Source organism: Salvia hispanica, chromosome 6, assembly GCF_029641045.1.
Source record: "Salvia hispanica isolate PSC_SH4W2 chromosome 6, Shi_PSC_v1, whole genome shotgun sequence".
Classification (NCBI taxonomy): domain Eukaryota; kingdom Viridiplantae; phylum Streptophyta; class Magnoliopsida; order Lamiales; family Lamiaceae; genus Salvia; species Salvia hispanica.
Window position 1 is genome coordinate 14,762,823 of NC_142697.1, and position 27,023 is coordinate 14,789,845.

The 27,023-nt window shown below is 35.5% G+C and overlaps 3 protein-coding genes across 3 annotated transcripts; 1 reads left to right on the forward strand and 2 right to left on the reverse strand.

The window, feature by feature from the left end:
- Positions 1–7,085: 7,085 nt before the first annotated feature.
- LOC125207523 (GDP-fucose transporter 1-like) lies at positions 7,086–8,889 on the reverse strand. Its single transcript, XM_048106904.2, has one exon. The coding sequence runs from the start codon at positions 8,404–8,406 to the stop codon at positions 7,363–7,365; it is 1,044 nt and encodes a 347-aa protein (XP_047962861.1). The 5' UTR covers positions 8,407–8,889; the 3' UTR covers positions 7,086–7,362.
- A 3,508-nt stretch (positions 8,890–12,397) lies between these two features.
- Positions 12,398–14,581, reverse strand: LOC125208531 (calmodulin-binding protein 60 B-like). Its single transcript, XM_048108165.2, has 9 exons — positions 14,488–14,581; positions 14,337–14,409; positions 14,222–14,253; positions 13,661–14,139; positions 13,398–13,558; positions 13,112–13,312; positions 12,942–13,041; positions 12,697–12,860; positions 12,398–12,602 (listed from the first exon to the last, which is right to left on the reverse strand). The coding sequence occupies exons 1-8, from the start codon at positions 14,556–14,558 to the stop codon at positions 12,751–12,753; spliced, it is 1,227 nt and encodes a 408-aa protein (XP_047964122.1). The 5' UTR covers positions 14,559–14,581; the 3' UTR covers positions 12,398–12,602; positions 12,697–12,750.
- Positions 14,582–21,393: 6,812 nt separating this feature from the next.
- LOC125203420 (uncharacterized) lies at positions 21,394–26,552 on the forward strand. Its single transcript, XM_048101757.2, has 6 exons — positions 21,394–21,711; positions 22,135–22,269; positions 22,350–22,408; positions 22,494–24,245; positions 25,378–25,522; positions 25,737–26,552. Exons 2-6 carry the CDS (start codon positions 22,170–22,172, stop codon positions 26,402–26,404), a joined length of 2,724 nt encoding a protein of 907 aa, XP_047957714.1. The 5' UTR covers positions 21,394–21,711; positions 22,135–22,169; the 3' UTR covers positions 26,405–26,552.
- Positions 26,553–27,023: the final 471 nt, after the last annotated feature.

Genomic DNA, 27,023 nt, shown 5'->3' on the forward strand with positions numbered 1-27,023 from the left:
AATTACCAACGTGCAATTTTTCAACGGATTGTATTTTATATCTGTAGCGGCTATGCATGAGCTTCACATTTTCATATTTGTGCTAGTCGCCATGCAGATTTTTTTATAGTCTGACCCACATGACCTTAGTAAGGCTTAAGGTAATTAATTTAAGCTAGATTTTTTATTCCTTAATTAAACACCGAATCGTTGATAGACAGTAGTATGCGATAGTAACTTATTTTTGGCCTAACAAGTACAGATGAAGATGTGGGATAGTTGGGAATTACCAACGGCCGTCGATCCGTTCGTAATTAACAAATTACCGACGTGCAATTTTCCAACGGACGGTCCTTTATATATGTAGCGGCTATGCATGAGCTACACATGTTCATATTTGTGCTAGCCACCATGCAGATTTTTTATTCATGTTTAAGATAATTAATTTAAGCTAGCTTTTTGATTCCTTAATTAAACACTGAACCGTTGATAGACAGTAGTATGTGATAGTAACTTATTTTTGGCCTAACATGTACAGATGAAGATGTGGGATAGTTGGGAATTACCAACGGCCGCCGATCCGTTGGTAATTAACAAATTACCGACGTGAAAATTTCCAACGGACAATCCTTTATATCTGTAGCGGCTATGTATGAGCTACACATGTTCATATTTGTGGTAGTCACCATGCAGATTTTTATAGTCTGGCCCACATGGCCTTAGTAAGGTTTAAGGTAATTAATTTAAGCTAGCTTTTTTATTCCTTAATTAAACACTGAACCGTTGATAGATAGTAGTATGTGATAGTAACTTATTTTTGGCCTAACATGTATAAATGAAGATGTGGTATAGTTGGAAAAAGAATCTAGAATTGTAGATCCAGAGAGGCTCACAGGAAGATTTACTACAGATTTGACCTACAAATGGATTGTAAGTATATTCAACTTTTTTCGATTTTTAATTTCAATTCAATTTTTTTTGTAAAAATTAATTATGTTCTCACATTTCTTTTTGGTTTGTGACAGAAATGTTTTTTTCAGCAATTCTCCGGTCCGTGGCAAAAGTTGAGTACTTCATTCTACGCTAGAGATTTATTTCGGTTAGTTTTATTTTTTACTCACATCTAATTAAATTGTATACCAAGATTTTAATTTAGAGACGTTTGGGGACTAGAAATCTAGTGTGAACATGGATCGGAGTGTGATAGGCTTTGAATCCTTTGAGTGGAAACAAACTCCTAAATTGGGAATTAAAATACGCAATAAATATAGTAAAAGAGATGTAGGAAAAGGAATACTTCACTAGGTGTTTGATAAACTGCCTCAAAGGCTTATAACATTTAAATAACAAACTACTGGAATGAATGGAGACGTGTCATCCTAACAACGTGGGAAAATTGATGAGATCATGGAAATATGCAATTCTAATTGACCGAGTCTTTGATGATAATAACAAAGACTCGGTCAATCAACACTTCAAATGTTTTTTTCGAGTAGTTGGGCCTTTTGATGTTGCGGGCGGGGCCGTCCATCTCCTTGAGTTTGGGCTGGGCGTTCGGGACGAACCTCATGCTCAGTTATATCAGAATGATACATTAACTTCTTAGGATGTCTGTTAAAAAAATGCAAGATTAACTGAAAACACGTTACTTTAATGAGTTTCTTTTCGTGATTGTGGCAGACTCATATATCAACCGATAATTCCTTCTATTTAAAAATATATATTCAACAAACCCTAGAAGATGATTACAGAGTGGTTTGTCGGCATAAAGTATGTCCTCATACCCTAATCATATCTATCAATTTATGTTAGATATGTTGAAAAGTAAAATGCGAAAAATAAAAGACTAATACAGAAAATAAAAGAACACTAAAGAACTATAAATAGGACTAATTCCTATGATATATATGGAATAAAGTAGATTGAAGAAAGTTAGTGGGATATGGGTTCCACTTATAAATACTCCATTCGTTCCGCGATAGTTGAGTCATTTCTTTTTCCGCACTCGTTTTAGAAAAATGATAATAAATAGTTAAAGTAAAGAAATAGTAAAGTAAGAGAGAGATAATGTTGATAAGACTCTTCTCTACATTATTCTTTCTCTTACTTTATTTTTTCTCCATTTTAACTATTTATTATCATTTTTCTAAAACAAGTGCAGAAAATGAAATGACTCAACTACAATGGAACGAAAGGAGTATTAGTTTTAAATGATATGTGAGTGGAATGAATTAGTGGAATGTGTGGCCTATTTACCATTTATGGTAGTTATGAACCGGGAATCCTATTCACGGATGGACCAAAATGGAAAAACGGGACTCTTATTCGCGGACGGAGGGAATAATATTTATATAATATTTCAACATATTCGGTGTATCACGGTATATCGCTGTATAGAAAAATTGATACTATTACCATACCGAAAGGTTTTGGGTACGGTTTCATAACGTAACGAAAATTGCGGTGTACCGAAAAATCGGTATTTTCAGTATTTTTTTGGTACGATAAAAGTGTTGTATTTCGGTATTTTTCCCTTCTCCTAATTAAAACAAGCCCGTCCCAAAATTTTATTCACACATTCGACTTTCATGTTAGGCCATGTCGACTCAATTATCTAATTAGGTCGGACTAGAACTTATTCTTGAAAAGACCATTTATTAGAATCAAGGCACACTACAAATTCAATTTTTCTTAAAATGTAATACTCCGTATTAAATAAAAAAATATATAAATAACTGGAAAAAAATATATTATATGTATTTATAGATGAAAATATAAAGTTAACAAAATAGGTCGAGCATGTCAGTTGGCCTCAGTTGGGCCACATCCGACTAAAAAAGTAATTGAATATGTTAGCTTAATTGAGAAATATGTCAATATTATTAATTGTACAATCAAAATTTAAATAACTAACAAAATAAGCAAAAAAAATTTAAATCACGATTCGTTTAATGCTCATTTGATGCCTATGCCTATGCCAAAGCCAATAGGGTGAATTATTGAATCGTCTCAACCTCTCTGAATTTGACCATGTCGAAAACTTATTTTGTTTTGTTTGTAATACTAGTAGCAAACATTTTGCAGCTATTTGTTGTTCATGGATGCGTCTTCCGTACTAAGAAGCGCAACGTTCACGTTTAAATTTTTTTCTCTACATTATTCTCTCTTACTTTACTAATTCTCCACTTTAACTAATTTATTATCAATTTTATAAAATGAGGGCAGAAAAGTAAATGTAATATCTATTGTGGGACGGAGGTAGTAAGCCATTGCAATTAATCCACAAAAGTGCATTTGTTAATTATTTAACACTAAAAATAATGAAGAATTAGATAGAATGTGTGTGTTATATTGCTAACTCAATACTTAATTGATAACTACAATTAAATAAAAGGCATTAGATATTTAAATTAAGGGTCTAGATCAGCCCCATAATGTCAATACAATCAACAAAAAACGTCAATAAGGGTATTAAGGTCAATTTTCAACAAATTAGTTGTAACTAACTTTTGAAAAATATCTCATAACTAAACGCATATAACTTTCTCGATTTAAATTATTTTTTCGCACAACATATATCAAATTAAAGATAATTTCATAAGGATTCTAACGAGATCTCACTTGTATATGTTTCCGATGTCAAAATTTGAAAATTTTTTCTAAAATTTTCAATTTTTTTGTACAACAACAAATGTCAACATGATATATAAAATATGTCAATATAATACATGCAGAATGTCAATATAAGTTATGTGTTAACATTTTCAAAACATTGTGTTGATATTCTCAAAGCATTGTGTTGATATTTTCGAAAAACTATTTTGACATTTTCATCCAAAACCCTAATTTAGTACTCCCTTCGTCCTGCTTAAGATGACACGTTTTTTCCTTTTTAGTTTGTCTCAACTAAGATGACACATTTCCTTTTTTGATAACTATCTCTCTTCAATTAATACACTCAACCACTTTTTCTCACTCCTATTAAAATATCTATCTTTCTTTATCTCTCTACTTTAATACTTACACCCACCTTCTCTCTCCAATTAAACACTTTAACCAATATTTTCTAAAATCCCATACCGGCTAAGCAATGTGTCATCTTAGCCGGGACGGAGGGAGTAGTTTTTTTTTATCTTTTCGATTTAATTAATAAAAATGAAAATTACACATGGCAAATTGTAGACCACAAGTTTTCTAAAATCCTATAGTCTTAAATTAATTATAGTTAGCAATTAAATGATGAGTTATCAATTGATCACTCCCCTATATAGAAATATATTAATAAATGAGTTATATTATTTCCATGAAAACAAATCTATATTTAGGCTTAGGCGTGAATATTTTTAAAAGAGACGGGGAATATTACTTGCCCTATTTCATTTGTGTATGTCTTGAGATTTTCGGGATTCCAATTAAATTACTCAACAATTAAATACTCCATTTCATAATTTATCACTCTTTTTTCTCTTTTCTAATTTATAACCGTCCAAATGGTAAAATACAGTTGTGTGCAATTATCTCAATTATCGTCCAATCGAGATTTTCATTAAAAAGTGCTCCCTCTTCAAGGTCGTCAAAAAAATGAGCAGGCTAAGGAAACTTTTCTCTACGTGTCGGTCCCAAAAGTATATGAATTTTAAGTAAAATATAAAATTTTATAAATAGTTTAATATTATAATTGCAACTATTCTTTTATTTTTAATATCCAAAATTTAAAAATAATTAATTTTTTTTTTAAATGTATGATAATTTAGGTGATAATGCAATTCAGTCCAACATGGCCCACTTCTCCGGTGGTCCTGGACAACCAAGTCCAAATTTATAGAAAGAAGCTCAGCCAGCCACTTCGTTGGTGACTCTGGGCTGAGTCAGACTCTGTCCATTTGTAAACTCTAGATTCAGATTAGACGTTATTGAATTATATCGTTACCAGATTGACTCAATAACAACTTACAAACCCTATTTATATATGCAACAAAATCGAAAAATTTGATTGGCTAGCTTCGTTTAGGATTGGGTAGGCTAAGGCAGGCAAAATAACTTCGTTTTATTTTCTTTTAACTCAATAGTTTCTTTTGTAACTATACTCCTTCCGTCTCCAAAAAGTATGAACATTTGGTTCGGGATAGGTTTTTATGTATAATTAGTAAAGTAAGAGATAGATAAAGCGTAGTGTAAGTAGTGTTTGTGGAGAGTGGACTAGACATCTTTAGTAGTGTAGTGTAATTGTGGTATAAGTTATAAAGAAAATGGTGTGTAGGGGTAATGTGTTGTTTAATTATTTAAAAATTAGAAAATTCATACTACCTCCGTCCCCTAAAAATGACAAATTTGTATATGGTACGTGTTTTAATGTGCAATTGATAAAATAAGAGGGAGATAGCAAAAAGTAAGAGAGATGGAGCAAAATAGTGTTAGTGGATTGTGAGGTCCAGTCTAGGGCTGGCAATTTTTTATACGACACGGACCCGCACAAAATTAACACGACACGAACACGCACGTTTAGGATTTGGGTCCTTATAGTGTCGACCTAATAAGAACCCGAAGATAACGGGTTGGGTCGGGTTTGGGTTATACGTTAAGGAAAAAATAATTATTTTTTATTAATTAAAAAATTATTAAACTTTAATTTTAGTTATTTTTGTTGATTAAAAATATTATTATTTTAATTTTAATTAATTAAAAATATTATACTTTAATTTTAATTAATTAAAAATATTATACTTTAATTTTAGTTAATTAAAAAATACTATACTTTAATTTTATTAATTACAAATATTAATTAAATTTTTTAAGAAAATATTATGCATAGATTTTATTAAAAAATAATTTTTTTTAATTATTTAATTTTATTATTTAAATTTAATATTAATATACTTTAATTTTATTATTTTGATTAAGAAAATAATTATTTTAATTTGGTAATTTTTTATTTTATCGTGTAATATCATGTTTAAATCGTATAATAACATCATGTTTAGTCGTTATCGTGTCGTTTCAAACTAACTTACTATCATTAAAAGAGAATTGACTTTTTTTTGGTTACACGGTAACACGCATGAATCCGACACGAATCCGTTGGATTAGGACACGATAAGAACCCGATGATTTCGAATTGGGGTGGGACACAATTGGGTTTGGTTGATAATGGGATGACACGGTAACGACCCAACTCGCACGATTTGACAGCTCATGAAATAAGTGATTCAAAACTTTCATTATTTAGACTTTGTCTGAACCCAAAATGAGAAAACTAGTCTATTTTTATAGAATGGAGGAAGGATTTTTTTATAACGGACTAAGAAGAAAATAATTCATATTTTTCCAAAAGACAAAGGGAGCAAGTTACTGCATTTTTGTTCATCCCAACAATTCTTTTTATTTACGGGATCCACGCCTTTTCACTTGTAAAAATAACCTAGCAATAGTAGCAAATATCATAAACTAATCACTAAGATTTGCAATACTAATCCAATTCCATTAATCATGGTAAACGATTAACTTTAGTGACTAGTTCATGTATTTTCTGAAAAAGGTGAATATGCATGCAATGGGATACGTGGGATGAAATCCTCGTCGATTCTTTCAATCTCTGCTGTGTGTGTGTGTGTGCGGATCAGATACAGAAAGAAGCGAGGGAGAAATAGGTTTCATTACCTACTTTTAAGTTTTAACCAACCACAATTAACCTCTAAGTATTTGTAGCAATGTTGATGAATAGGTGGATTCAAATATAGAAGAAAATACAGTGCACCTATCCACAAAACACAAGAATAAGGAATATATATAGGTACTTTTTTAATTGAACAAGATACCCTCCCATTCCATGAGAAAAACATCACTCCTGGCCAAAAAATGCAAAGAGGAATGTTTTAATATGAAGAAGCTATATTCATTTTATTTCAATCATGATACAGAACCAGGAGATTCAACTCTTACCAACAAACAACCTAAAGCAAGATAAGCACAATAACTTTGCAGCACAGTGAGATACTAAAAGCATATGGCTATCAAAACATGATTTCACACAATTAAATAACAAGTGCCTGGATAAAGAAATAGATTTCCAAAGATAGTTAATCACAAACGGCGGAGGCAGTACGGGATAAAGAATGACCCTGGCAGCTAAACTTGAAAATTTAACCATACAAGTGACTGATGAAATAAGTTCTACTCATTCTCACCATCAATTCATATGGAAAAAGAGTCTCATCCATAACTAGTTAAAACATGGCCCAACTTAGATAGTGAATGATTCATATGATTAAAAACATTCTGCATATATAAAATTCTAAGAAAGTGAGTAACAAAACGCAGCTTCTGGCTTACAGTGTAATCAAATAAGTGGTGCCCTCCAGCAGCAGCTAATGACAAATTGAACACTCATACTCCAGAAAGTTTACCAGAAATTCCTTCCTCTTCGTCCCTATCAGTTTTGATATCGTTCTTACTGTCTGTTTGCTTGGACTCCCGCTGGTTAGGAGCAGCCCCAACTCCTCCGGTGACAGACTGCTGATAGAAAACCCCTCCAACAATAGTCAGAAGCAAACACACCAAGCCAAAAGGAGTGGCATGCTTATCCCAAATCAAGACATTGATAGCAACAGTCAAAAACTTGTTCACAACCCCTGTAACTGTAAATGCAGTCGCAGATATCGCCTTTCTAGCTGCAAAGCCAAAAAAGCTAATGAGCAACCCAAACACACAAGACAGGGACACAGCAGAAAACGCAATGGGTTCAAGCAAATCCGCTCCGCTCGAGGATCCCAGAGCTGCAAACACATCAGCATACTCCCCTGTCAAAACCCAAAAGACGGGCGCCACCATCAACGACAAAAGATTATTGTACAACACAAATCCCCAAGTGTTCAACCCAAGATTAGTCACAATGTGTTTGATGTAAACCATCTCTGTGGTGATAGTCACCAAATAGGCGAAAGCCCAAGAATAAGCAGTCAGCGTGAACCCATTATCGGTAGCCACATACCCAACAGCACCCCCCAAAATGATCACCAGTGAAAGGAAAGTGAGTTTAGAAGGGCAAGGCTGTTTCCTAAACGCTGTGTCGGCAACCGCCACAAGAAGTGGAGTCAGAGATCTGAAAACAATAAAGGTATCAACATTGGCGTGACGAAGGAGATTCGTATTGGTGAAAATAGCCAGATAAAACACCAATGCTGCAGGCAGGAACTTCTTGGCTGTATCTAAATTGAAGGGATCGTGGTGCAAGAACCCAAATTTACCCAGAATCCAAACACCTGCAGCTGAAGTTAAATACTGAAGAGCAGTGAGCAAACCAGGGTAATTAAATTTGGTAATCGCGAATTTGTTGATCACAGCGAGCAGGCTGGAGCAGAGAGCATAGCCGATCACCAAGCTGCTGGTCGCGTAGTATTGCTTCGGCGCCTCCAGCCGTATCAGAGCCATCAGCGCGGGGGGTTTTTCAAATTGGAGAAATTTAGCTGAGTTGAAGCTAAATCTGAGTCGAATCAAATGGTTCGATTTGGATTCATCAGTTGATTGAGAGATTAACCGAAGATCTCTCACAGATCAAAAGGGGGTGAGGAGAAACCCTAAAAATTGAGGGGGGGAAAATAAGCAGGAAAAATTGGATACAAAATGTCAATGATAGTAGAATTAGGTAAATCAAGGTTAAATGCGTCGAATGGTAAACCGTAGAAAGGACGAGGAAGTGAGGATTGCATTAAATCTTGGAGGAAAAATCAATGGTAAAACCTGACATCCCAAGAAATCATTGAAGACAAAATGTATAAAGAAAAATATCTAAGTATTGAGATTGAGATTTACGACCGACAGAAGAAGCTTGTTTTGTTGGATTTTGGATACTACGACGCCATGAAATCAGGGAAGGAATTGGTGGCCGAAGAATTTCGACAAATATAATTCTTTAAGCTCGATGAAAATACAAGAATTTTACTTTTCTGGTCACAGCATATAAATTAGTGTTTGTATATTAGTGTCTTTTTTTTTTTAATGAGGTGGTCTCATTTTTTACTAAAATAAAAATATTAGTTATTTTATCCATATATTTTCTTTTCTTAGAACATCTCCGGTGGTGTCCTTTCCACTAGGACTTCCCACACAAAATTCATGTCACGTCATTACTAGGACTTCCCACAATAAAATAAATTCACAATTATTCAATTTACGGAATTAAAATGTCGACACGAAATACGGAAAAATTCGAATACTTCATTAAAAAAAAATTACATATTACTTAAAAAAAATACATAATACTTAAAAAAAACATAAATAAGTTAAAAATTACAACCCTCGGCTCTCACTCCTCCTCGTCCTCGTCCTCGTCCTCGTCGCCCGTGCCGCTGCCGCCTCCGACGTCCCCGCCCCCAACCTCGACGCCATAATCATCAATAGGTGGCATTCATAACTCGCGCCGACATGTGTCGACCACATCTTTGCACATCCTTTTGTACACAGGATCGCGCGTGCTATACCACCTATGCATGGTCTGACTCAGGGTCTTCGCTAGTTGCGCGCGGGCGAGACGAGCGTACTCATCTGGGGCTTCAGGGGCCTTCGATTCGACCTCGAAGGACCCGCTGTGGCTGCCGCTTCCCCTCGCCATCCGCTGCGCAGCCTTTTGCCCCATCGGGCGACGACGACGGCGAGAGTCTGGTCGTGGTAGCGGGGCCACTTCCTCGGCTTCGGGGAGCTTGTGCGAACCAGCACTGCTGCTGTACTCACCGGAAGAGTTGATCTTCGTCCGCTTCCAGCCCGAGTCGACACCCGCACAAAACTTTTGCGAATCTCTGACCACGAGAAAGGCCTCCCATTGGTCAAACACTTTGAACTTCAATTCTTTGTCAGGATACTGGGCCAAGGCCCGATTCTTCACATCCTCCTCACACATGCCGCTGGTCGCCATGCGCAGGTTGTTTTGGTAGAGGGCGGCAAAACGACCGAGCTTAGGCCTCAACCGATCCCACTGTTTCCGGCATTGCTCGGAAGTGCGAGGCCTCGCCCCAGCCTCACTAATGCGCTTCCACAATCGGTCAATATACTGGTTCGCCCCGATATAGGGGTCCTCGACTACACCGATCCAGGCCTTCGCAAGCGCGGCGTTTTCCCACACGGTCCAGATCGTCCTCCTCTCACCCTCCTCCTCTGCCCCCGTTTGCGAGGAAGAGCTCGGGGCTTTCCAGTTGCCCTTGCCCTTACCTCCGCCCCTGGCCTTGCCCTTGCCTTTGCCCCTGCCCCTTGCAGCAGGCTCCACCTCATCGGGAGTCTCATGGATCGGCGATAGCCCCAACTCCTGCCCCAACTGCTCAAAGGAGAAAGTCTCGATGCCAGCGTACTGAGTCTCCGGAACACTACTAGGGGAATCATCGGCCAACAAACCTATATATGGGCGATAGACAGATTCCCTAGGTGTCTGAGGGCATCATCCCACCCAACCCCCGCCATATTTGGCGACGTACCGCCCATCCCCGCTGCCCCGGGCATCATCCCACCCATCTGACTCATCCAATTGTACATATTTAAGAACATTTGGGGAGTAATCCCCGCCATCCCTGCCATTTGGGGATTCATCCCCGCATTAAAGTTTCCCTCCGTTCCGGCGGAAAACGGGGGTGTGTTTCCTTCGCTCGTGTTGGGGGAGTTCCTATTGTACTCCATTTAGAAATGAAATTTATAGATTTTAGAGAGAGAAACTTGTCAACACAAGTGGTGTGAATGAAATAAAGTTCAACGAGCCCTATTTATAGAGTTTTTTTTTTAAAATAAACTTTTAAATCCGGACGTCCGACCTATGCCACAGCGGCGGACGTCCGGTCGGACGTGGGGCGGACGGGCGAGCCCATCCGATTGGCGCACGGGACGGGCGTGTCCTACCTTTTTCTTCACAGCGGCGGACGTCCGGTCGGACTTCCGCGACGTCCTACCGCGACGTCCGCCGTAGGAGATGCTCTTATTGTCTTCACTCCATCTTTGCAAATATATGGCCTTCTCTTCATCTTTTCTCTGAACTAAACCCTCCGTTCCCTCATAGTTAAGGAAAAATTTTCGATACGAAGTTTAAGAAATGAATGTTGAGTATGTTAAATAAATAGATAAAAAAAAGTAAGAAAAAGAAAAAGATAGAGAGCATAAAGCAAAAAGTGAATAAAATAGAGTGAATAAAGTAAGAGAGAGTAAAGTAAGAAAAATAAAAAAAAGTTACTCCCTCCGTCCCATAGTAGACGTCACACTTTCATTTTTAGTTTATCCCACAAAAGATGTCAAATTTCTATTTTTGGAAAAAGTTCTCTCTCACATAAATATAAAAATTATATTTTCTCTCTTCATTTAACACACAAAATAAAACCTCTTAAAATCTCGTGCCGTCCCACAGATGTGACATATTTTGTGGGACGGGGGGAGTACTATATATGAAAATGACTCAACTATTAGATAACTTTCCGAAATGGAGAATATCCTTTCAAACAGGACTCTTCAGAAATCTTTTAAGAGTGTGATAGATTGGGTTAGCTTCTCATAATTGTTCTTTAATAAAAAACACTTAGGGCTTGCTTGGTATGATGGAATGGAATGAGGTTGGAATGGAAAGAAGATAGGAATGAAATGTCAATTTCCTTGGATTTCCTTTGCATTTTCATCCATTCACTCGTTCATTCCATCACACCAAGCAAATGAATAAAATGGAAGTAGGAATCACATTCCATTCTACCATTCCATTCCATCATACCAAGGGATTTAGACAAACTTGCAATCCATGAATATACTAAAAATCAATTCCTAAAACATAGTCTAAAGTGACTTGGACCCAACAACAGAACAAGAAATAAAACTGAAAGCCCCACAAATCGGGTACAACTATAACTATGAAAAAGATAAAGAGTGAGTAAATTATAGTGTATGGCCAAAATAGAGAAATGAGATTATTTGATGAAGAGAGTAATAGATTGATTGATTCTCTTGTAATAAAAGAAAGTTTGATTTCTTTTCATTTTCTACCAATTTAAAAAACTTTGCACGTATTTTGAGGGCATAATAGAGGAGGATAGAGTTTGTTGTTTTCTACCACCTCATTTTGCATGGTTGAGACCCTACATGCAAAAATATACTATCAGTATCAGAGTATCAGAATATGAATATATACAACTTAACAAAGGTTTTGATAGAGATGGCCTCTAATTTGCGGAGTTTTTGGTTTCTAGACTGGTTTAGAGACATCACATTTTGGCCATATATTAAGCAAAAGAGCTGTCCAAGAAGTGGTTCCACGCTAGTGGCCACTGGTCGCGAGTTACGGTTTGAGATAATTGAGTATATAGTCTTGTATCTGATTAAAATTTGGCTTGTATAAAGAGAATCTGATTAATAGTAGTATTTATTGATTATTTCCACGAATTTTTAATTGTAGGTTTCAAACATATAACCAAACACTAGTAAGATATCACTAACAACAAAATATTTACAATTACCATTAATACACATAATTCGATTGAAGAAACCTCAGAAGATTCAAAAGAAACACAATCTTGTTTTCAGCTGCTCTTAACATTTTCTTACATACAGAAATTAAAACTAGCTTCACTTTTGTGGTGCACCAATGCAACTCTTGTTTTCTGCTAATGCTCCTGGGGAATAAAGATAAGCCAGAATTAGAGGAAACTATACCGATTTAAATATTTTGATTGGAAAAAAAAAGAATTAAGCAGATGATCACTCGACCTCAAAATCTTGTCCCAGCACTACGTACAGTACCAAAGTTACTTAAACCCAAAACTAGTTGTTGAATGTCACATTGAATCCTTCCATTTGTGAAGCATCTCCCATCTCAAACGTCACATTTTCGAGCGGTGGATGATGAGTATTCATCTCCATCTCTACCTCACCTATCACAATTAAAACCTTATTTCATATACTAGTACTACAATTTAAGATTATTAGCCCACCATTTCTTGAGTTTGGATTACCTTGTCCCATAGTTTGAGGAAGCATGCTAAGATCAGGTTCACAAATTTCCCAGCTGCTTAAGTTTTCAAAAGCTCGCTGCTTGAGCTCCTCCACCGCTTTCTGGCAAAATATAGAGTGAGTTATGACAATCAAATAATGTTACAAATGTGAAGTGAAGAGAAGCAACTACCCGTTGATAAGCGGGCAGACTATGCATAGGGATATAAGTGAGGCCATCAAATGTTACTCCAATGAGGCTGTAGATGGAGTTGAACATCAGGGAACTCCCTTGTGCATTCGTGTAAATATATTTCTTGTCGTCTAAGACGCATTCAGCAGCGTGTGCCACAATTGTCTCCCATTTCTTGTTGGACATCTTCTTACCAAGTGCCTGCCACAAAAAACACACTGCTTTTCATCTTTCATAAACATGATCAATTCAATTCATATGTTATCTATCTATCTATGCATCTCACATCGCGTACTGAGACCGGATTCATGGCAAGCAACCTCAACAAATCTCCAACGTTGGAAATGCCAAGTTTGGTGAGCTGTTTATGGCTTGCGCCGTTTTTACCTATCTTCTCCAAGCGCCACACTTGATCATTCAACTGCGGCGGATGGTGCTTCTGATAAGCTGATCATACATACACCCCATCATCATCATGTCGTTAATTATCACTACTAACACAACTACATATGTTATGTTATGAATAAGAAAATGAACACTACAACTCACATTCTCCGCGTTGATCTTTTACTTTGAACGCGTTGCTAACCCCTTCTCTAACACTCACTTCACCAGAACCCGAACTAGAACTAGAATGGACTCTGAGTCCTAAACGGAACGTGCCAGACCGATCCCAGCTGGAGTTATCCGTGAAGGAGAGGTTGTGGATGTAGCCTACCCCATCCTTCAACGCTACAATCGCCTCCCCGTTCAACAGTGGCCTTTTCCCTTGCCTGCTCTGCACGACTTTGCTGTCAAACTCCTTCGCTGAACACTCCTCGCCATCGAAGTCACCCTGCACCACCACTACACCCACCTTCATCCAAGAATACGGACCCGTTGCCACAACTTTGTCGCAGCTTGGATCGTACAAGGAGATTTTCACCGGGCTTGTCCCAATCTTGTTTCCTGTAAAAATAGTGGCCGGCAGCCTACTCTCAAACCGCAAACGCAGACTCCTCCTCTCACTCTCCGCACCCGAGAATACACTACAACAAACAGAACAACTTCATAGTAAAGTACTAACTTTGTACAACAAACGAGAATATATATAGCATAACATTAACCAACCGATCTATTGCACTGTCCACCTCCTCTTTCACCTATCAAAATCAATCACAAATCATCAAAATACTCTAGCATAACTAATTCTAAAGGATAGAGAAGGACATGAATATTTATATACCCAATTCCGCATGATGGGTTCCAACATGGGAGCGAAGTCTTCAAGATTCCGGTATCTGCTGGTCCCTGATATACTGCAAAAAAAACAACCGAATCAACTAAGTACAAATGTAGTCGTAAAATGGAAAAAGAAAAAGGAGAAATTGGCCGACTTGGGGAAGAAATGGCGACGTTTGTTCTGGAGTTCGTCACCCTCCTGTGAGAGCTGTCGTTTTGGCGACATAAAATTGTGAAGCTATTGAAATTTGTGCTGCAAAATATTAAGAAATAATGGTGGTTTAAATATAGGAGAAATAGGGAATTTGAAGGAAACTACCTAGGAAGGGAGGAAGCTTCACTGATTTTCATAACTAGTGTAATTAATTAAAACAAAACACGGTGCTCAGATTAGTCAAGGTTATGTGATGTGAGGTTGAGATGGTTTATAACAGATTTAACAGAAACTTCCCAACATTATTTAAACTCTCACACAACCACACTCACAATGTTTGCACTTCCACTTTCGATTCTTAATTGTTTTCCTATATATTCTCCATAATATTGTTGCATTAAATTTCAACTTACTGTTTTAAATAGTACTATAAAACAAAATAACTAGATTTTGTAAAACAATATATAAATTGGCGTAAAATGGAGCGAAAATCTCCATAATTTTAAATAGTTCTGAGAAGCTTTGCATGTCAGCGATAGTATATATATTTTGTATCGACTACTTTTTATTTTAGTATTTATCATGATATTTTAGTTTGGAGAATTTCTTATAAAAGGCTTTTGTTTTATTACTATCGTGTCAAAGCAAAAGGAAAGAAGAAAATGGAATAAGAGGGGAAAAGAAAACCATGAATTCAAAGTCGTAAATTATTAAGAAATTTCATGGAAAGTCTTTTTTAGGAAGAAAGAAATTAAAGCACTTCTATTAGACATAAAATTAGTTACTATGATAAGTTATTGTAACTGTGAAATAATTAAGATCATCTTTGAGTCACATACTATGAATTAAGATGCATGCATTTGAAAGTTAAATATCTATAAATTATGATTTTAGTCAATTTCATGACAAATTATTTCAGAAATGCTTATAAAAATAAGCTGAAGATGCATGCATTTTGAAGTATAACAATTCTACTAAATTTTCGGAAATGTATATATAATAACCACCCTAAGTAATGTTGGAGTCGATGTCATTAATATTCAGCCGATGATTAAACTGTTAATCGCTTAATTAAATGAGTGGGATCTAAAATAAAATATAGGTTAGTTGTCTATCTTATTCATTAATGTGAGACTAGCCAAAATAGAAAAAGAAAGAAAACGTTGAATAGAATGAAACAAGAAATTGACACAAACCGCGTGGGCGTGGAAAGGCCTCCGCGAGTACGAAGTAAGATCAAAGTGATACTATTAGTAGTATTTTTTTTCTCATCCAATTACGATTTTTTATCGTGACATTTAATCATTTTAATCATTGATCGAATGTCTTTTCAACTATTTTGGAAGATGGAGGGGAGCTGTGAAAACAATTCCACAAGAGTATAGACTTTGTATAACTTATAATGGATTATAATATATGGAGTAGCTTTTTGAATCGGAATAACAATAAATTTACGTGTAATGCCGTCTTGCAACTACACATTAATTTCGGCACCCAAAAATGTATCAAGTTGGATTTTAATTTGGATTTGGTTTGAAAATACGAATCTTTGACAGCTTACGCGGTTATATATGTAACAATTTCGTTTATTTTTGTGTATTTTATTTTTATATCCTTTTCATTTGAATTTCGGAATCTACTTATTGTATAGTACTTGTAAAGATGTGGAAAGAATGCTTTTAGAAAAATTAGAAAAACATTTTTGTGACTAAAGAAAACTCTCATATCAGAAAAATGACGACAGTAAGAACTCTTATGAAAAGCACAACTATCCCCTAAGTATTTATAAATTTTCAATTGTGACGTTTTGTTTTCGTAAAAAATGGGGTATATTAATTCCTCAATATTCAACTAGAATTTATTAATATTCAATCAAAATATGTCAAGGGCATATATTAAAGCCTACCGCGGGATCTATAATAATTTTGTTATTTTTATCCTAATATTTAGTGATAGAATCAACTGCATCTCAACTTTTCGAATTAATAAATTGTCGATCGTTTGATAGTTAATTATAGTATTAATTTTATCAGGAGATCACCACACTTCAAAGTGTGTTGTCTTGTGCTGAGCTGAGCTATTATTTTATCCTGTACGTAGACTGCTCATTTTCTTTAATCCGTGTCAAGAAAATGATTCATTTTAAAAATAGAAATACTATTATCTTTATTTTATTAGTACTCCATGTTTTTTTCACTTACCACATAAGATAATAGTACCGCATAAAATCTTGTATTGTTAAGAAAAGGGTTGGAGTGATATTCATATTCACTTTAATTTTGTTTTTAATAAAATAGATATAAATATAAAAAATTAGGTTAAAATGTATGAGTTGCAAGCTTTTGAGAAATATTTACAAACAGTTCCTAATGATGAATGAATAACGTAAATTATAAAGAAATGGATAATTGTTAAATAACTTACTGCTACTATTTCATCACCCCTAAAAAGACTAAAAAGACTTTTGAGATGAGACGAATTTTAATACCAAATTCAAAAGAGACTTTCAGTGCACACATCAGAGATCAAGGGGTGAATGCAGAGATTTTTTTAAAATTTTTTATTTTTGATTAAATAGGGACAAAGTCCAAGGCTCGAGCTATAAAGCTAGGCGAGTAAAACAACGAGCAAGATAAAATCAAAAGAAAAGAACCCAACTACTCTACTAAAAGAGCCTACATACCACCCCATATTGTATAATAAAACCAGAGCAAAAGCAAGCCGCAGAACCACACACTCGGAAAGCACCACTAAGCACAACAAGAAAAAAACCAAAACAACAAAAGGACCTCAAAAGACTAAACAACTAATCAAATTAAGAACGAAGTAGCAAACACCTTAGAAAAACTTAGTATCAGCTTGGCTTGTACCTCTTTGCAACTTCTGTGGCCACAACTAATTCCAAATTTCATCCAAGCTATCAATCAAGGGACCTTGTGTGAGGGGAATTCCGACACCGGCCATTGACCCAAGTACCAAGATACTATAAAAGTCGTTTCTTCTCGACCATTCAACCTAGAATCTCAATTATCCGTCTAGTTATACGTATTTCGAGGAGTCATTCCTTCAGATTGAATATTTTGTTTGGATTCCTAAAGTCTTCCATGATGTTGCTAAAATTTTCCATTACTTGCGCCGAGGAGAATGGAAAGTCCGAGCATCGTCTTTTCTTCCAAAAGCCTAACGCCAAAATAGTTGGCTCTCCTCAAACTCCCACACTCTCAGTTAGGCTTGAAATTAAGCTTGCATAGATGAAGGGGGGAAGGGTTTGATTTGAATGCTAATGGACGGTGGAGGTCCGTTTTCACAAAAGCTGTATATTTAAACTTAAAGCACAGGACACATGAGTTACCACAATTTGGTTCAATATTTATTTTGTAAGGTAATGGTATAGTAAAATAAAGCACTGTAGGTTTTGACATTTATTTTGTATCCATCTATTTCAATTCTCATTATTATATTATAGGTATTGCACATAGTTTGCTCAATACATAATCATTTTAAATAATAAATGATGTATTAGTAGGATAAAATATATAGAAAAGTTAAGTTTCTGGCCCTCCACATTCTTCTCCTCCTAATCATCCGCTTCATAAGTTTAATTGATCACACATCACACAAGACATACCAACTCAGAAAAGGAAAGAAAAAAAAAGGAATATCAAACCCTAGCTATAAACAATTGAGCATTGCATCAAATCCTAAAAGACGTGGTATTAATCAATTATCTGTGAAGGCAAATCCTCAAATCCTTCTTTCTCTTCTCTCTTGCATAGAGAGAGAGAGATAGAGAAAGAGAGGAAAAGAGATAAAAAAACAAAAAAACAAAAAAAAGACAATGCAGGTTAGTAAAGTCGAAATGTCTTCGTACGAGGATTTGAGCAAGAGAGGAAATTCGGTGTTAGGGGCATGGCTCAACAATTCAGAGAGGAAGAGGAAGAGAAGGGTGGCCAAATACAAAATGTATGCCTTGGAAGGAAAAATGAAGAACAAGTGGAAGAAAGGGTTGAGTTGGTTCAAGATCAAATACACTAAACTTGTGCATGGATACTAATTCTTCTTGCACACCCAATCCTTCATTGTTTTATTTTCATTGCTATTATTGCTCACATTCACATATACCCATATATAAAAAAAGATATGTGGAAGATTTTCCTTGTTTATTTGCAATCAAAAGGTTTGTGTAGGCTTTTTGTTTCAAATAACACTCAGATTTGTTGGCGGACATGAACATCATATATATTAATCCGAGTTCCTTTTGATGATATATAAATGTAGTAATTAATATGAATACCGACATGCATGATTTTATTGTTGTTAATGATATATATGCTTGAGATAATCTATATATCTTCCAAACTCGTGAAAGAGAAAGAGCCACAGGTAAGGGGTCATGACTATTATTTAATTTATTTTAATTACTATAGTTTTGTATTCGATTAAATGTGATTGGGCAGTTAGCATGATATGATAATAAGGAATATTAACTCTCCAACCCACATATTTCTCTTCATGCTAGCTCTAACCAAATTCTTATGAATTTATATAACATATTCTCTTTTTCTCCCCCTTTCTTTATTAGTACTCTTGTTTATTTAAAGAATGAAAGAATATCGGAGTAAATATAGCTTTTTAGGAAGTGTAATAGTGAAATTGAATAGATTCCTTGGTCCACAACACAATAACCCCTTTGATGTTGGGTGATTTGGCCTAGAATTTTGGTTGGACATTGGCATCCAATGTCTAGTCATAACAAAGATATAGAATGATAATAATTTTGTGTTACTGTATTAATCTAATTTACATATAAAACGCGCGTTTTGTACACTCTCATAAAGTTAATGAGAAAATATTGTATGGTCCACTATAATATGACCAAGTACCACAAAGTCCTCGTTTTGTTAACCAAGGCTCTCTGTCTTGGTGAATCACCACTTCAAAGTTGATGCTCTTTGTTCCATAGATATGCTATCTGCAGAGGATAATGAAAATGGCTTATTTGGGAATTGGGGGGGGGGGGGGGGGGGGGGGGCTATAATGACGTTCAATTACCCAAATTGGGCATTCCCCTCTATAAAAAACCTACGAAAGAGGGAAAGTTGTTGGAGGGGTACAAACTTTTATTCTACCTCTTTATATTTTTCATAGTATATTACATTAATATTTTGAATAAAGACTTTTACATATTTTTACTTTTTAGTGTATCTTCAATTGTATTTATATATTTAGAATTTACTTGCTATAACTTACGATAACGAAATTAATAAATGAATGACAGTTCAACTTTGTGATTTATATACATTTTAAAACGTCGTATTAGCCAACCACATATATATATATATATTTTTAATTTGTGGGCAAAACGATAAAGAATCAGTACATTTTAACACCAAATTGAAAGGCTAAAAATGAAAATATTTATTTTTATAAAACCCCTTACATTATGGAACAAAATTGGATACAATGGTCTTAGGTTGAGTCCATCATGGCGAGGCATTTAATTTTATTTTCATTTGCCTAACAAAAAATCCGATACATATATATAATTCTTGCGAATGATATAAGGTCATGTTTGGTTGACGGAAAAGTAAAGTTGACATGGAAAATGATTCGTGGGAAAATAAATCCCGGGAACATGATTCCTGGTAACTTTACTTTCATGTGTTTGGAAAATATCAAGATTTTAAATTTATATTTAATTTAAACACCAAACTAAAAATATACTTACTATTTCTTAATTTAAATAAAAGAATAATAATATAAAAATTTTAATAAATTATTAATTACAAATAATAATAATTATATTATTATATTTTTATTGCGTTGGATAGTTTAATATGGATTATCCATCATAATATATAATAATATAATTATAATTATAATTATAATTGCAGTTGCATGGAGTATTATATTCATTTTTTATTATAATAATAAATATAATAATTATTATTTTATAATTATAGTAATGTTTACGGATATTATAATTGAATAAATTTTATAAATTAAAATTGCATTATGACTTTATTGATTAATTAATAATTTATACAAAATATAATAATAATAATAATTTATTACACGTTATATTGTATAATTATATTTTAATTATTTAATAAATTATTAATTACTATTATGAATTATTATAAAATATATTATAATTATGATAATTTAATTATATTTATTTATTATAGTGAAATTAAGTATGACTTATAATTTATAATAATAATAATGATAAAAATTATACTATATTATTATATATGTAAGAATCCTAAAACTAGGGAAAAGAATATTTAAGAAATATTAGGATTCAGAATCCTGGAAAGTTGTACTAACTTTCCTTGTTCTCGGATTCTGATTACTTTCTCAGTTTATTAAAATCGTAACAAACACAGAAATTTAAAATTTAAGGAATCACTCAGACAGAATCCTACCAACCAAATATGGCTTTAGAAAAACTGAAAGCGTGATACTTCATTATAAAGTTAATAAGTAAATGTAAATTAGGAAAACATTTAATTTCTCGTTGAATATGGAAAGATATGAGTATATACGTGGAGAAAACAGTTTGGGTTTGGAAGGAGTTTAGTCCAGAAGGCGTTCTAATTTATGTCACGCTCTCTAATTTTAATGGAGTTAAACCAACATATCCAGGCTAGGATTTACTAATGTCATTCAATCAAATAATAAATTCCACTAATACTCATTTAAATTTATTTCAAGCCAATCTCAAATAACTTCAAACATAAAAAACAAAACACAATCATCCAAATTTCGACGACAAGCTTATTTTTCGGCATACATAAGATTAACATTACCCATATTATGTCTACTTGAGAAATTATTGCCAAAGCTTCAAATAATTTTCCTGAAACCAACCATGTGAAGAAATTATTATTCCCAGAATTTTCAATTCATTAATTTCCACTTTTTGAGAACAAAATTACTATTTTCAATTAATTAATTTCAATTACATGACTCTCTGTTGTCTTGTTTTGTTCCAACACACATTTCACTCTTTTTTTTCAAATCAACACTATCTCTCTCCTGCTCCGTGAGATTGAATTTCAAAATCCCATCTCCACTTCTCGTTCAACGTCCCAGATCTTTACCTCTGCTCTCATTCTGTACTCTTCAATTAATGCTGATGTTTCTGACTAGAAAGATTCAAGCTTTGTACGGATTCTGATTCACAGTAGCGATGTGAAGATTTTGGATATGAGCTTTTCAGGTTTGTTTGTGCAGCCTGTTTGAAGGAATGTTGCTAAACTATACTCCACTGCACATTGTTTACGGGCACGAGTAGCTGTGTAGATTTAGATACATTAATTTAAGCGCTGGGATTGAATGAGATTTGACCTTTTTTGCGTCTAATGTGTGTTTATATGAAGTGAGGTCTCCATATTTTTCTTGAATCTTTGGTTTGTGTGTGCTAGTGTCCTGCATTTTGTTTTGGGGAAAAGCCTGTGTTAGGGTTCCGTCCATCTTGATATGGGGTCTGTTTTTTGTTAGCTTTCAGTGGAGTTCTAATCATTTTATTTGTTTCTTTTCCAATTTTTGACCACTTTAATTCCTAAGAGTAGAGATTGGGAACATTTGTTTTCACTCTACTCTACTAGATGGGTGTCACTTGATTTATCTGCTTGTTATCTAGAGAAAATCAATTTTATGCTGGAGTGAAGAACTAAAATGGAGGTAGAGAAGCGAGGAAAGGGAGGTTTTCTTCAGTTGTTCGATTGGAATGGTAAATCTCGGAAGAAGCTCTTCACTGTCAAACCTGATCTGCCTGGTATTCTTCTTCTTATTGTAACTGTCGTATGGTCTTATTGTATTTTGGTGTTTAAACGTCATTTTCGGTATTGTATGCAGAGAGTTCGAACCAAGGAAAAGAGAGTTGTCATGGTTCAGTCATTGCACGACGTCAGCTGGTACTTATCTTGATTTTATTCTATTGCATCAGGCATAAAGGTCTTTGGTACTGACTTTATTATTTTGTTGTGTGCTTGTGTGAAGGTGCTTGACAAAGCCTTCCAACTTAATGCCACATGTGACAATGATTATCCTTTTGCTTCGTTAGCTAGTGACGACTCAGAACAGGCATCAAAAGCACCTGGGGTTGTTGCACGTCTTATGGGACTGGATTCTTTGCCGACTGCAAATGTTAATGAACCTTGTTCTAATCCATTTCCCGAGTCCTATTCGTTTAGAGATTCTAGTTACTTAAAGGCCGCTCCTGCATTTCATGGTGAACATGATATTGTAATCTTTGAGAGTGTGCGCTATAAGTTGGATGGATCTAGTCGGAATCCTTTGGACCTGAGGTTGCAGAAGGTGCAGAATCGACATATAGAGAGGTTTCAAAGAGAGGTACTGCCTCCCAAATCCTCTAAGCCCATCTCTGTTACTCATAACCGGCTCCTGTCTCCTATCAAAAGTCCCGGATTCATTCCACCTAAAAATGCTGCTTACATAATTGAGGCAGCTTCCAAGATAATGGAGCAGAGTCCAAGGTCAACAACTAAAGGAAATTTCTCATCACTTGGGTTACCTTCTGGACCATTTAGAGTTCGGGATTTGAAGGAGAAAATGGAGTCTGCTCACCGATCTTCTCAATCAGCTGGTGCATCCCACAGGGGGAAAGAGGAAAATTCTAAAAATTTCAAGAAACAACTAAATGCTCGGGGTAAAGGCCGATTAGAAGAAAGTTATCAGTATAAGGGATCTGAAGAATCCAAAAGGGCAAGTTCGCAAAGACTAAAGAATAATGAAAAGCCAGTTTCTCTTGCAGTTCAGGCAAAATCCAACTTCCACAAAAAAGATGGGACAGCTTCTTCTGGTAGCAAAAGTTCTGAGAAGCAAAAAGAACACAATGGATGTGTACCTAGGGATCTAGCACATGCCCAAAAGAAAGTGGAAAAGCAAAGTTCGTCAAGCAGGCCGTCTGATGCGCTCAGGTTGAATAATCAGAAGCAAAATCGTGCCTCAGGCAAAGATGATGCAAATTTTGAACCTTCTTGTTCCCAGCCCAAGGAAAGACAAGAATCAAACATGTCTTCCAATAACATTAATGGGCGGACTAACAGGAATGTCACTAAAATTGTGGTCAATAATGTGGTGACATCTAGAAAGACAAATTTTGTAGCTGCTGATCCTGGAAAGGAGGTTTCTTCGTTGAGAGCAAAGACAACTTCAAAGAAAAGATTACCTATGAATAGGAATGTTCAGTCTCGTGGAGGTGTTGCTCAAAAAGTTACGACCATGAAAGATGAAAAATCTATAAAATGTAATGTTGCCTCTGAAGGTGATTCTAAATGGGATGTTATTGACAAGAAAAATAGTTTTGATGTCGTGTCATTCACATTTACATCACCGATCAAGAAGTCTGTTGGATCTAGTTCAAGTGCTGCAGTATTGGAAGCAACTAGCTCAACTTCGCCCAGTCACGACCCTTGGGTACACGGATCTGATTTAAGAACTTCTGCGGCGTCCTCTTCAGGGTTAAATGTTATAGGCGGAGATGCTTTAAGTGTACTTTTGGAACAAAAACTTCAAGAATTGACTTCTAGGGTTGAGTTTTCCCAGAAAGAAATGCAAGGATCAGCTTCTTTTTCCAGTAATAACTATGGAAACATGAGTCCTGCAGTTAACCTGGTGGAGTCCCTGCCCATGGATAATGGTATAGGCAAAAATAAACTAGAAGCCCAGGATGCATCCGATTGTCCTTCTGCTGATGAACTTTGGCTCCAAGCTGAACAAGCAAGCAAGGTATTGCACCTTCCTTTGGACCTTCTTTTGCTAGTTTTATATATCAATGACCTATGTCCTTGTAGCAATATTGTTTTTGTCATTCTGGTAGCATCGTACTATAAACAAGTGAAAATTAGATAGCTGATTTTGGACATAAGCATCAAACGGAAGTTTAAGGGAGAGTTAAATGCATAGGGAGACTCAGTATTCTGAGTTTAAATGAAATTGGTTCCCTTATAATTGATGAGTTGTTTTTCTCTAGTTACAGATTTTCATCCTTCTTGGATGGTCCTCTCTAATTATTGATTTGTTCTTCTTTTTCTCCTGGCAAGTCAGTAACATCTTTTTGCCTTTTGATTTCTTGCACAATAAAGTGTGATTAATTGGTTAACCCTCTCCAATAAGCATTAGATAGGACATCAAATGACATCTGATTGGCCTACAAATCCACCAACAAACACATAACTGGCCTACAAATCCACCAACAAAGACATCTAACTGGTGTACCAAATGTCATTAGTCAATTATTTCTTCAGTTTCAATCGCTTTAACTTAACCTTTGTATCATTGCATATTGAATAATTCTAATACGGGTACTAACCAAGCGAAAAGTGACAGGAAACATTGTTTCTTAGATATCATGTAATCATCTATCCTCTACTATGCATTGATTGTCAAAAGAAAAGGATATCATATTGTTACACCTTTCACCAATTTTTAACACCACTCTTCCTGATACATGGTGTTAGGGCATGGGAAGATTATATGGAGCCCATGTTTATTTACTTTGGTCCTTAGCACTGTATTTTCTGTGATCTTAGCTGATTCATGTACTTCTGCATCAAGTAGTAGAAGTGGAACATATTACGTCATGTGCTTGACCTCCATAATATATCGGTTAGAATCATCTCAGAGGTCAGAACTGACCCACCTTGAGGCTTTCGCTGGTCAAGTGGAGATGGTGAGAGTATGGCTGGAAAATAGAAAAAAGGAGTATTTTTTCCAACATTAAGTAGGGCTGGAATGTAGTATAGATATCCTTCTATAACATAACCATAGAAGGGGATAATCTCTTGGATTTCTTAGACCGAAATAGTAAATTTGACACCTTTATTTCTGTCACTGACTTTTAACGTTTTTTCATTTTCAGGGACTAAGATACTTTGAAGGGGCTGGTGATAGTAACAGTCAGAGACACCTGTACTTGCAAGGGTCCACTTCACTCTCAAGTCAGCCGTCTCTGTCAGGAGCTAGTTGTGACTCATTTGATTTTGGCAGAAGCTCGAGCATTGAAGGTATAATACCACATCCTGTTTGTTCATCATTTTCATGAACTTGGTTTTCATGAAGAAATAGGATATTTTGTATCTATTGTGTGGATCGAAATTCAGAATATGATCCAGTTTACTTATTTTTAGAGTTTTAAGAGTATAACGTAGTGTGAAAGGGTATTAACTGTTCCCCTTGTTTATATCTTATTCGGATCAAATTAATGCTTTGGTGATTTAGGTCCAATGGAGTGTTCATCGCTTGACTTGTGTGATGGAATGAATTGGAGATCTACTAGGAAGCAGCCCCACATAACTGAAATTGATCCAGAAATATTAGATACCGCCTCCTCACTGTCTGTTGGGGCTATGTCTGAAACCGTTTCTTCCAGCCTACATGTGGTAGACTCAAAAGATTCTTCGAACTGGGAATTAAAATACATAGAAGATATTCTTAGCCACACAGAATTCTTGCTGGAGGAGTTCTCTCTGGGACAAGCTCACAAAATCGTAGCTCCTGACTTCTTCGTGCAGCTGGAGAATCAAACAATGGAGTCATACAAAACCATGGAAGAAAATGTGCTAGAACGTAGAGTATTGTTTGACTGTGTGTGTGAATGCCTGGAACAGAGATGCGGGCGGCTTCTTGCTGGAGGTCGTGAGTTCTGGGCAAAGCAGATGGCGGTGTTACATAGAAGGCAATGGATGGCAGATGATTTGTACAGAGAAATATGGAGGTGGACGAACTCAGAGGAGCTGATGGTGGACGAGCTCGTGGACAAAGATATGAGCTCGAAGAGTGGGAAATGGGTGGACTTTGAAGTAGAGGCATTTGAAGAAGGTGTAGAGATAGGAAATAGGATACTAACTTGTTTAGTAGATGAATTGATTGATGATTTCTTGTTGTGATTTTGCTTACCTAATGTTTGCTGCCGATTTTATGATTCTTTCTAACTATGTGGTTTGTTTGTGTCAAGAATCATGCAAACTCATTGTAAGCCTAATTCGAGATACTTGAAAAAAATCCGTTTATAGTGAAATGGTTATTTGTGTGTTATGACTCTTTTACCTGATTTTCGTTGTATTTTGCTTTATACTATAATTGATGCCATAAATTGAAATTATAGTATTTTGTAAGACGAAAAACATATTTACATATTTTTCTCTCAATAATCCAACAACGGTGGAAGGCCCTTTAATCGTGTCACATCCAAACTTACCTTATTATAGGCAATAATTTAATTTACTACTACTATAAATCTTACCGTATTCAATTTAGTAGCGTGCGCATAGCCAGATTAAGAGCATTTCCAATAGCGGTTAGCCCACCGACTAGCCAATTCGCGTCGCTAGCCGGTCGGCTAGTCGAACTATTGGAAACGGCTAGCCGCGAATCGGCAAAAAATCGGCGTGGGCTAGCCGATTTGAGGGCGCTGGCCGCCATTGTGGCGAGCCGATCGGCCAGCGCTGTTTTTTAATTATTTTCTTTTATGCATTTTTTAATGTATTTTTTAATGTATTTTTTTAT

Excerpts from the sequence above, each read along its gene's own strand:
- LOC125208531 (XM_048108165.2), bottom strand. The coding sequence starts at position 14,558 with ATGTCGCCAAAACGACAGCTCTCACAGGAGGGTGACGAACTCCAGAAC. Across the intron at positions 14,410-14,487 it reads CGTCGCCATTTCTTCCCCAA|TATATCAGGGACCAGCAGAT; the intron begins GTCGGCCAATTT and ends TTTTTTTTGCAG. Across the intron at positions 13,559-13,660 it reads AAAAGATCAACGCGGAGAAT|CTTATCAGAAGCACCATCCG; the intron begins GTGAGTTGTAGT and ends ATGTATGATCAG.
- LOC125203420 (XM_048101757.2), top strand. The coding sequence starts at position 22,170 with ATGGAGGTAGAGAAGCGAGGAAAGGGAGGTTTTCTTCAGTTGTTCGAT. Across the intron at positions 22,270-22,349 it reads TGTCAAACCTGATCTGCCTG|AGAGTTCGAACCAAGGAAAA; the intron begins GTATTCTTCTTC and ends TATTGTATGCAG. Across the intron at positions 25,523-25,736 it reads CAGAAGCTCGAGCATTGAAG|GTCCAATGGAGTGTTCATCG; the intron begins GTATAATACCAC and ends TTGGTGATTTAG.
- LOC125207523 (XM_048106904.2), bottom strand. The coding sequence starts at position 8,406 with ATGGCTCTGATACGGCTGGAGGCGCCGAAGCAATACTACGCGACCAGC.